The sequence below is a fragment of the Hibiscus syriacus genome, unplaced genomic scaffold (genome assembly GCF_006381635.1).
Source record: "Hibiscus syriacus cultivar Baekdansim isolate YM2019G1 unplaced genomic scaffold, ASM638163v2 tig00110435_pilon, whole genome shotgun sequence".
NCBI lineage: Eukaryota > Viridiplantae > Streptophyta > Magnoliopsida > Malvales > Malvaceae > Hibiscus > Hibiscus syriacus.
The window spans coordinates 11,740-23,657 of NW_024062736.1; the positions used below are offsets into that span (position 1 = coordinate 11,740).

Here is an 11,918-nt window from a genome sequence, read left to right on the forward strand (position 1 = left end):
CAGGCATTATATAAGGTTCATCAAAGGCTATGGTGCAATTAGTCGACCACTTACAATGATGTTAAAAAAGGAAGGTTTTATATGGACTCCTACAACATTGACAACTTTTAATCAATTGAAGGAAGTAATGTGTAAGGCTCCAGTTTTGGCACTTCTGATTTTACTAAAGAATTTTGTTTAGAAACTGATGCAAGCTCAGAAGGTATTTGGGCTGTTTTATCCCAATGAGTTCATCCTTTGGCCTATCTTAGCAAAGCTTTAAGCCCTAAAAACGTGGACCTTTCTATTTATGAGAAGGAATATTTGGCTATTCTTTTGGCAGTTTCAAAATGGCGACATTATCTTGAGTGTGGTCCGTTTATCATTAAAACAGACCACGAGCCTTTGAAGTATTTGTTAGAGCAGAAACTCACGACAACAATTCAGAAGAAAGGATTGACTAAATTGTTGGGTTTGGACTACAAAAGTCAATATCGAAAAGGGCATAATAATGTTGTGGCTGATGCTTTGTCAAGACAATTTGTGCAGGTGGGTGAGTCAAAGGATGGGTGCCATGATTATAATTCCGGCTTGGGTTAAGGACATTGAACAAAGCTATGAAAATGATGCTGATGCTAAAGAATACATTCGAGCAGTAACTATTAACACTGCTAGTGTTCCAAATTGGAAGTATTCAAAAGGGGTGTTGCGTTACAAAAATAGAGTTTATGTGGGAAAGTCTGGTGATTTACGATTGCAGATACTACAGATTTTACATGATTCTCCTCATGGAGGGCATTCAGGTATTCAGGCTACATACCAGCGGGTGAAATCTTATTTTTATTGGCCTAAACTTAAAACCATGGTCTCTAATTATGTACAGAAATGTGAAGTCTGCCAACGCACTAAGGTGGAGCATGTGGCTAAACCTGGGCTGCTACAACCAATTCCAATTCCTCAACAAGCATGGGAGGTGATAACTATGGATTTTATTGGAGGTTTACCTAATTCTTTGCATAAGAATTGCATTTTAGTAGTAGTGGATAAATTGACTAAATATGCTCATTTTTAGCACTTTCTCATCCCTACACTATTATGGAAGTAGCTAAATTATATTTAGATCAAGTTTATAAGCTTCATGGTCAGCCTAAGATGGCCATTTCAGATTGTGACAAGACCTTCACCAGTCTTTTTTGGAAAGAACTAATGAAGCAGTTGGGAACCAACACACTCTTTAGCACAGCTTACCATCCTGAGACAGATGGTCAAACTGAGAGAGTGAATCAATGTCTTGAGCAGTACTTAAGGGGTTTATGTTTCCTAAAACCTACTCAATGGGCAAGATGGTTACCTCATGCTGAATGGTGGTACAATACAAACTATCATACAACACTTAAAATTACCCCTTTTGAGGCACTCTATGGATATAAACCTCCTACAATGTTATGGTGTTCTGAATCTAATGTTAACAGTGTTCAGACGTTATTACAAGACAGAGAGCAGATCAGGCAAATTGTTAGAGACCAGTTACAGCAAGCCCAGAACCGTATAAACAGCAAGCTGATAAAAATCGCAGTGAAAGAACATTTGATGTGGGAGAAGAGGTGTACCTGAAACTGCAACCATATCGGCAGACTTCCCTGGCAATCAGAAAAAATTTGAAGTTAGCAGCCCATTTTTATGGCCCTTACAAAATTCTTGAAAAGATTGGTGAGGTTGCTTATAAATTGGACTTACCAGAAACTGCTCAAATACACCTGTTTTCCATGTCAGTCTCTTGAAGCGGAAACTGGGAGAGAAGACAGTGGCTTCATCAGACCCTCCTCAGGTAATAGATGATGGACAACTTAAAGTATTTCTGCGAAAATTTTAAGCAAACGAATTGTCAAACGAGATAACCGTGTTGTTACCCAATTATTGGTTCGTTGGACGAATTTAAGTGCTGAAAATGATACATGGAAAGATTATACAGTCTTGCGTGCCCAGTTTCCTGAATTCGATCCTTGGGGACAAGGATCTGCTGATGAAGGGGGTATTGTCACGGTTGCAAGAAAAGACCAGGACGAGGAGATTAGAATTGAAGCGAGGGAATTGGGGGAAATGGACGAGGAATTAGGGATTGAGAGAAAAGAGATAAGGGAATTAGGGATTTCAATCTCTAATGAGAGGGTTGAAGGAAATTACCTGGAGAGGCAGTAGAAGAAGAGTTGGGCAGAGGAGATGGGCTCAGACGTGGATCCAGTTATCAACCCAAAGGAGGAAAATATTCAGCTGCAAGGAGTTTGTTAGAGAATTAGTTATACAGCTGTCCTATTTCTATTTGCTATAGTACATTGTAATCAAATAAAACTGTGTACTAAGGAATGAAAAAGATACCTGATGAATGAATGAAATTCTGATTTCTGAAATCTCCCTGCTTTTCTTCTTCTAAAATCATTATTCCTTCGATTTTTCCTTTTCTATTCTCTTCAGTTCATAACAGATATTCATGCCAATTGGTAAACTAACAGAAAACAACTTGCTTTGATATAATACTATTTCTTTAGAATTCAATTAGAACATTTTGATGTCTAGAGGTTAATTTAATATTTTGACCATAATTCGAGGAAATCTAATATAAGTTATCTTAAAATATACAGATATAAACCTCAATATAATACATTAAATATAAATAAAAGGTTAATTAGTTTTTTAACCATTGATATTCATTATTTAATCAATTTGACTCTTAATTTTTAAAATATTTGCAAGAATTTAAAAGCTTTTCATATTTTTAACCAAAAAAAACTATAATAATGGGGAAAATATGAAAATTGCAAGGCTGCCAAAATCAAAGTATTAAAAGCAAGCCGATGAGCAAAATTAATAAATATTTTATTCTCTCATTTTATATAAACTAAACTAATTCTTTTTAAAACACTTGCTATGATGAACTATTAACAGTAAGAATATGAACAAACTTCCTATTACATATATCATCAAACTGCTGGTCCTTCTAATCGAATATAATCATACATAACAGCTTCGAATGAACCTTGGCACCTTTTCTGTGTAAGAAAGATGGTGTTTTCCCCTCTCCGAAATCTACTTCCTGTCACGTTTATACTGTAAAGCCTGTACAATCCATGAATTCCGTGTCTAGCTATGGCATTGTCGAACCCGATTCTCGACGTTGTAAAATGAGGTCGAATCGCATTCGGATCGTTGAATCGAACCTATGAAAGAATCATTAGAGTGAAAGAAGCATAGGTAAAATGATGGGTGTGGTTTATAATTATACCTGAACTTCACCATATGAAGCTGCTGCCAATGCCAATTGGAGAGTGTAATGTCCACTCTCGTTCACTTCCTGGAGATTGTGTCGGATCTGCCATGTGGTTGCCCGGTGCGCATTGTTTCCTACGTTCCTGCGGTTGAAAATATTAGCACCAACAAAAAAATAAAAAGAAAAAACAAATTATGAGTTGAAAAGGGCACCTGGGAACGTGAGCAAAGAACCAATCCTTTGAGTAATTGCTAACGCCCACATCGTACACAAGATCACCGTGACGATAAATATCAGAGTAACGATCCCACAATCCGTACTGTCTAAATCTGTTTCATCATAAAAACATGGTTTTAAAGTTATTAAATGTTAGGCAGGTAAGTGTGTGAGAAAGGCGCCAACCTGTCGGCGTTATCTTTGATGATTGAGTTATGAAATGATGGGTTAGGTTCAGGTATGAAGAACTCAGCAGCTGTTCTTTCGGGAATACCGATTTCCCACAACGTAGGGCCATTTCTTGGAGGGTCATATATAAGAGAACCCAACTGGATCTTGTTCCCTGCATTGAGCAACTGTATCAAATTTGTTTGAAACCCAACGACCTAGCTAATAATTGCATTAATTAGGAGATTGATTCAACCTGGTTGGATAATGATGGTGTGGTCTAATTTATAGTCTCCAATGAAACCATAGACCCATGCATGCAATTGATACAACCCCGGTCGGACATTTTTTATACTGAATCGGCCAGTGTCGGTTGTTTGAGTCCAGAACTGATAGCCCTGGAAATAAAAAAAAAGATAACGAAATGGTAAGTAACCATTAATTGGTACAATAGCAACCAGCTCGATACTAATTACTAACCTTTGCTTGGGTTTGCCATGATCCTACAGATCCAGGCGCTGCCAACCCCACAAACGCATATTTCGCCGGCATTAACTTCTTATCAATGTATCTGAACCGTGAATATAAAGCAAGAAGATAAGCTTATGCAACAATGAAGAAGTATAGGAATTATATGAGGATGAAAAGACACATACTGGTCTCGCAATAGTAATTGACCATTAACTTCTCCTCGCTGTTCAGCGTGGGGAAAATCTTCAGAAGCAACGAAATTGTAAGGCCAACTTTCGATTTCTTCACTCAGTTGTCTTTTAGCATCATTCCAGAGTGTGTTACGGTAACCTTGATTAGGATCGGGAGAAGCAGAGTTGAGATAGATGAAAACGGGGCCGAACACCTTTTTCCAAGGGTTTCCTTTCTGATAAAATGTATCCATGTCGTCACCGGCATAATGACCACTCACAAACATCTACCATCATGAAAACAACCAAATATTTCGTTTATTGAAGCTGAAATGGAAGCTATATATGCGATTGTGTTGGGTTTACTTACGGAAAGAGCAGTTGGGCCGACATGAGAAGTGAGCTCCTGCTTGTGCGGGCCACCGGTTCGGAACTCATTGCTCGGGGTGATTACCCAGAAACCGACGGCATCGTCATCCGATATCCACCCATGAAGCTTGTTATCTTTGCTCTCTTCGGAATATTGGTACTTGTCGTCAACCTGCGCCTCACAATTATCAGGCTCTAATTTTGGATGAATTAGTAAAAAAACTTAGAAAAGAAGGAAAGAAAAAGAAAATACTTGTCCTCTAAATATTGGATCTGTGGGATTGGTCAAGAGTACAGCTTCTTTATAAGCAAGAACATGAGAGCGACCAGCTTCTCGATCTTCTGCGGTAGGCATCATCCCTTGTCTCGTGTCTGATATTGACATGAAATGAAACCTGTTTCAAAATGTCACATCACGTCAAACATTAACACTTTCCTCGATGCTTTAACCATTAAAAAACGAATCTTCCATAGCTAATTAGTTTTACTTGTCTTCCTTGAGCTTGAAAGCAATCCTTAATTGATTCATGTAAGCATCAGGAAAATCTGCTTCTCTCTCCAAAATACCATACATATAAACCCCTGGAACGCCTCTTCGCACTATATACCTGCAACAACCTTAAAACTTTTAAGCAGAAAGGCCATCGAAAAAATATTCTTCTTTCAACCTCGGAGAATGTTTGCGAACCTTTTGTCTATGTTTAAAGGAACCGTGTTGCGATAATCCGTTGAAGATTTCCATGTCTTGGTGAAGGAAACCTCAACTAACTCATCAGTTTGTGTAATGATTTCCATATGTTCTGTAACTAATCTGCAGTAGCATGCAAAAAAAACGTGTTGATTAAAGAAATACTAACAGATTACCATTAATGTAAAAAATGACAAAGAACTTACTTGTCATAAGATTTATCATTCCAGACAAGGTCCCAATATCTAAGGCATCAATGAAATTTGATTCAAATTGATTTATTTTTCAAAATAAACCTAATCAAAATGAGAAACGATATATAATAGTGCACATACCCTTTATTATCGTTGTTATTTCTGGTTTCAAAGACATTGGGCATTGTCTTATATTTAATTCCTGACAAATGACCAGAAGGATACTCGACGGTAACTTCAACAAGTCCATTATAATAAAAACCTGAACAAGTTCCATTCAATAATTAATAATACTATGATAGCCATGCATTCTTTTTCCCTTTTAATCAATTTTTTTACGATTACATACTAAACTTGTAACGTTGTAAGAGGTAGGAATGTATTCTTACTCTGCCCTTATTTCTACGCAAAAGGACTTCAAGACCCTTCCTGTTTCCTTCCATGCTTTCTCTACGATGCAAAACATAAGTACATAAAAGATTAGGTGTAGGTTCAATGTGAAAAATTTATGGCATCCTGTTCTTTCATCACATGAAACTGAGCAAAACAGCGCAATAAACATAGTAGAGCAAGCAAGCAAGAAGAAGAGGAAGAAGAAGAAGAAAGAACCTGGCTGAGAATTCAGTAGAAAAAGCCCAGGAAAATAATTGTGAGAACTCAATGATGATTACTAGCCATAGAACAAGGTGACTGGAGTGAGTAATACTGTTTGCCACCTTCTCCATTCTTTCTCAGCGGACTGATGCAGTAAATCATCAAACGTTTTGAGAGTTATATACTCATGGTTTTTTCCCTTTTCCCCCCTCACAACATTAAATGGGAGAATCCCAAAGATTAAGGTAAGGAAATCAAGGAGTTATTTTTAGAATCAACATATATGGTAAGAAACCCAGCATAATAATGTTTCACAACAGAATGGGAAAAGAGAGAAGAAATCAATAAATCTCTTGGCTAGGCTAAGTATTTTTGCATGGATCTTTCCCTTCCTAACGTGCATCAACTTATACGGGTAACTCCATATGCGCTGATATCTTTTAATTTTTTTTTTGAATTTAAATTCTGAATCAATTATATTATTTTCTTTTGAGTATCCAAGGTTTTTAATGAATCTTACATAATAAGTAAAAATAAAAATAAAGATTTTTTTTAAAAAAAGAAAAAGTAATCGTTTAAGTTGTAAATAACTTTAATTAGGAAAAAATTGAGGTTAATAAAGAAACCTTTTCAAACCATTAATGTAATTAACACCAATCCCACGCCATACTTTCAATAAATGATTCAAACTTTTTATTTTTGATGCTTGTTATGCTGTTTACTGTTTAGAACAATACTCTTAAAGAAAAAAAATTATTATTAAAATAACATATGTAATAAATATGCCTACCCTCGTTTAAAATTTTTCAGCCCATCCTACACGACAGGCTCTTGGATATACAAAAGCTAAAATGTAATCGAACGTTGCTATCTTGTAAATGTATGGATTTACGTGAAAATATTGTCTTTCTTGTGTGTAAACACCAAATATTAACATGATAGGCAATTGAGCGGTGCATTTTACGCCTTTAAACTTATAAATTTTAAAATATTATTTGAATCTTGTTCTAATTTTTCATATTTTCCAATTCAAAATTTAAACAAGAGTTATCTATTTACGCTTTTCTATTAATATATGCTTTTTAATATAAATTTAGATATTGTGAATTAAGATAAGTAAAGTACACAAAAGGTCCCTCAACTATAGAATAATGCTTTGTTGAGTTTGTAAAATGATTTTCTAAGTATAATAAATTATTTATCAAGTCTCTCCATTATTAAAAGTTATAAAATACTCACCGATTATTCATATGTTCCAAACTCATTTTTTTTGTTAAAAAATTTACGATCGAATGAGTTAGAAGCTAACCTGTTGACTGAAATATTATAAAATATAATTCTATAATTGTTTGAGCCGGATTTTATGGATTGATTCTCCATTTACATTATACCGTCAAGCCAACGCTTAAAATATTATGTCGTCCAACCAATGCTTGAAAGCAACAACAATGCCAATATAAATTATTAAATATGATTTTACCATATCTCAGTCAGTAGGTTAACGTTTAGCTCAAACGATCGTAATTTTTTTAACAGAAAAATATGAGTTTTGAATATATGAATAGTCGAGTGACTATTTTATAAATTTTAATAGTCGGGTGACTCAAATAAATAAGATTATTTTTTAACTTTTAATAATTAGGAGACTTAATAAAGTAATGTGCTATAGTCGGGAGACTATTTGTACTCCACCTATTTTATAAATAATCAGGAAACTATTTTGTAACTTTTAATAATTAAGGGAATTAACAAAGTAATGTACTATAGTCGGGAGACTATTTGTACTCCACCTATTAAGATAATACTCGTATCAAATATTATGTAAATAGGTACACATAGATGTATATCCAAATCTATACTATATATACAAATCGATACACTTAGATATTCATTATCCAAATCTACAATATATATAAATGCAGAATCAAATATTTTAATTTCTCTCTAGATTATAAAGTGGAGAGCAAATTTGATTAAATTCAAATTTTTATCACCCATACTTTTACTAATTTCATATTTTCATGTATTCATATATTCACTAATGTTTTAATTTTTTTAATTCAAATTTCTTATATGAATATTTAATTAATAATAATAATAATTAATTCAAACTCAAATAATATAACATTAACAATTTATAAATAAAAGATAAGTTCAAATGTTTCTGAGTCTAAATTTATATAAATGTAAATATGATAAATATGGGGTAAGTAGTAGAATTTATTCAAAGATAACTCCCAATCATTTTATATTGAACGTTCGTATTCCTAGCAATGCTGATGCTTGAACCCAAGACTTCAAATAATATCAACAATTCATTTACCACCGAAGTCACTGGGTTCATGTATACTTGAAGTTATAATGCATTGTTTTCACCAAAAATGTTTTGAAAATAAGCATTTTTCACAGTATTAAGCAAGTTGAGATGGAAGGAATGAAGACGGAAAAATAAAGGGATGGCAAAAGTAATGGCAACCATATAAGCTTCGATGAAACCGAAGTGTCGGGTAGTTGAAGGAAAAACAGAGGAAGCCCCCAGATTTTGAAGTTTGAAGAAACAACACTGGAAGTTGATTGAACTTAGTTTTGTCTGAATGGAAATAGTTAACCCACACTGTAAAACTAGGATTGCCCCTTTCCTCACACTTAGTTTTTACCAACCCAACATTCAATTCTTATATGCTTGATGATCAGGGCCGTGGCAAGGTTTTCGGGGACCTGTACAAATTCGTATAAAGGGACCCTTATTTTCTAGATATATTCGATTTCGGAACAACAATAGTGGCGTTTTCTTGACAAAAGCCGTAATAAATCCATTTATAATGACGTTTTATCAATAAAGCCGCAATAATAGTGGCTCTCTTTGAAAAAAAGTCGCAATAGATCTATCTATAGTGGCGTTTATTGGTAAAACGCCACTATATTTTTTTTTGGGACCCCTTTTTTTTTGGGGGGGGGGGCGCCTTTGACCGCCGATTGGACACTATCGCCGTTGGAATCACAGATTTCAATGTTATATTTTTACTTAATTTATGTTACCATTATAATCTAAATTAAATTTCTGAAATCAAAGTTTCCGAACGGAACATTAATGAACAAGTTTCCAGAAATTTGATTTCAACAAGTTTACAAGTAACAATACACTGTGAACTATTTCATTTTCAGGCATTAGGAAACCAAAACGCAAAGTTAAATGTTCAAGCTGTATTCTTACATCTCTTTACTTATATTTGCATTTAATGGAGAGTTGCAGGGGATATATTACTTAACTATGCTTATGAGAACTTAAAAGAGCTTTTCCAGAACCTGCAACTGATGATGAATATGATGTATGAGTAAAGCAGCTACTGCACGATCATTGAGTTCGATATTTTTCGGAATCTGTGACACTTGTGATTGATGATGTGTACGTAAACTTGCAGAGACTCATTGGAGGAGCGTAATACATCGGTACCGGTAACTTCGATGGCAAGCTAGGCAATGGAGCTTCAAAGTTTAGGACACTTATCACTTGCCTTATAGAAGGGCGATGAGTGTAATCTGGATGGCAGCACCATAACCCGGTTATCATCAAACATTCGATTTGCCGCTTATCGAAGACTTTTCCTAGTCTCTTGTCAACAGCTTCAAGTAGTTGGCCTTTTCCATAGAGGTCCCAGACCCATTCTAGCAGCCTCACTTTGATTGGTTCTGCCCTTGGTTCAACCGGCTTTCTTCCACATGCAATTTCAAGGGCCACAACTCCGAAACTATAGACATCAGATTCCTTGCTAGCCTTGCCGGTAGTGACACATTCAGGGGCTAGATAGCCCATGGTGCCGGCCAAGACAGTTGTTTGTGAACCCATGTCATGGTCCACAAGTCTTGCAAGACCAAAATCTCCGAGCTTTGCGCTGAAGTTGGAATCCAACATTACATTGCTAGACTTTATGTCTCTATGAACCACATATTGTTCCCACTCTACATGAAGATAAAACAACGCTGAGGCCAAACCGATTGCGATTTTGTATCTTACGATCCAAGTTAACATGATTTTATCACCAAATAAATGAGAATCAAGGCTTCCATTAGGCAGGAATTCATAGACAAGGAGTTCACCTTTCTCATGGCACCAACCAAGAAGTTGAACCAAATTCCTATGTCTCAAACGGCTAATAATCTTCACCTCCGATATATACTATTTTTCCCCTGCTTTCTTGAAACCCTCTTTACCACCACTTCCGTGTTGGAATTGCTTAATAACCCTTTGTAGACTCCTCCAAATCCTCCTTCTCCTAGCTTCCCTACCTCAGCAAAACTATTCGTCGAGTGATACAGTTCATTATAAGTGAACCTCTTCGGCCCCGTCCCTTACTCGAACTCATGGTCGATGGTGACATCGATGGCCTCACCGTCCTTCAACCCTGCCCTCACTCTCCACATGATGAAGATAAACAAACCTAACCCACAAACCACTAGACCAAAACCTACACCCAAGCCAACAATCAATCCCAGGTTCTTCCTCTTCCCAGTTGTCCCCGAGCTTGACTCAAAACTCCAAGAAATAATCTTATGAGTCTCAACTTCACGCCCGGTAGATGCTGAGAAACCTATTCTAACCCATTATGGAAAAACACATCCCTCAAATCAACAGTATATGAAAGTCTTGAATTCCCACTGTAGATCGGATCATTAGCATAGGTTAGAAAAACACTGGGGTTTTTTGTGGTGGAGTTGTAACTCACCCATGCATTTGCCACTTTTCCATCCCTGATGCCACTGTTCCATGTCACGGTTTTTACCGAGTCGATGGAGTTGATGTTGATGCCAACATGATTATTATCCGGGTCCCAGTTGTTTTTGTTACTATCAAATTCCACTGCAACGATATTATTGCTGGAAGAGTTAGAGTTTTCGTTACTATCGAGCAAAGCGAGGTACCCATCGCTGGAGTCGGGAGGGATCTTGGAGTCAAAAGGTGCGATAAAGAAGGAGATTCCATCACCATAGAAACTAAGATTGATACGAAGGAGAAATGGGTGGTGAAATCTGTTAGCTTCCCGTTACTAGCATCCCAAAGGCGCACTGGTTGATTATACGAGGCGCGTCCAACGCTGCTGGTGAGGCTGTTAATAGCATCGTTCTTGGTGAGTTGTAGAACATTTTGCGACGAGAAAGCATCGCCTTCGAAGTGAATGGTTCCCGTGTTCGGACTGAAACCGGTGAAGTTGAAGGGAAGTGACTCGGCATAAGCGATTAACAAAAGAAAGTAAAGGAAGATTTTCACAACAGGAGACTGGTTTTGTTTTTCAGAAAGATGGGATGAAACTGAGATGGAGAGAGCCATTGGAGTTTGTAGATAGGCATAGAAGAGATGAATGAAGGCGACAATGGTTTTTCGAAGCCTATATGAGCATTTGATTAATTTCAAAATGGTGCTTAAACCTGGTGATGATTCCTTCAGCCTTATGGTTTGGTTTCTTATGTTTGGACGTTTATTACGAAGCAAAAGGGCATGCGACAAAGTATAAACTAAAACGCTTGTATTAATGAATACAATGACGTAGGCAAACAATATAAAAGTGTTTGATGTTAGTACCCAACTTCAGAATTAAATAAACTTGATATTGCCGTCTTGTTCTGGATATTCAAATGCTGATCATTAAACCTTTTATAAAATGCAGGCCAACTTCATATTACAAAATATTTTATGAAAAGCAGGCCAACTTTAAACGCGGCAAATTATTATTTTTGAAGGACGGATAATATTAATTTAACTGTAAATAATATCTTTACAATATCTAAAGAAATATATTCCGAATGGT

At 36.1% G+C, this 11,918-nt stretch overlaps 1 protein-coding gene and 1 pseudogene across 1 annotated transcript; both read right to left on the bottom strand.

The window, feature by feature from the left end:
* Positions 1–2,957: 2,957 nt before the first annotated feature.
* Positions 2,958–6,245, bottom strand: LOC120125593 (rhamnogalacturonate lyase-like). The gene is made up of 15 exons (XM_039143990.1): positions 6,130–6,245; positions 5,870–5,970; positions 5,662–5,782; positions 5,533–5,571; positions 5,327–5,449; positions 5,127–5,246; positions 4,892–5,033; positions 4,640–4,810; positions 4,285–4,556; positions 4,109–4,199; positions 3,885–4,026; positions 3,647–3,803; positions 3,457–3,573; positions 3,260–3,386; positions 2,958–3,194 (listed from the first exon to the last, which is right to left on the bottom strand). The coding sequence occupies exons 1-15, from the start codon at positions 6,243–6,245 to the stop codon at positions 2,958–2,960; spliced, it is 2,076 nt and encodes a 691-aa protein (XP_038999921.1).
* Positions 6,246–9,376: 3,131 nt separating this feature from the next.
* Positions 9,377–11,470, bottom strand: LOC120125620 (annotated as a pseudogene).
* Positions 11,471–11,918: the final 448 nt, after the last annotated feature.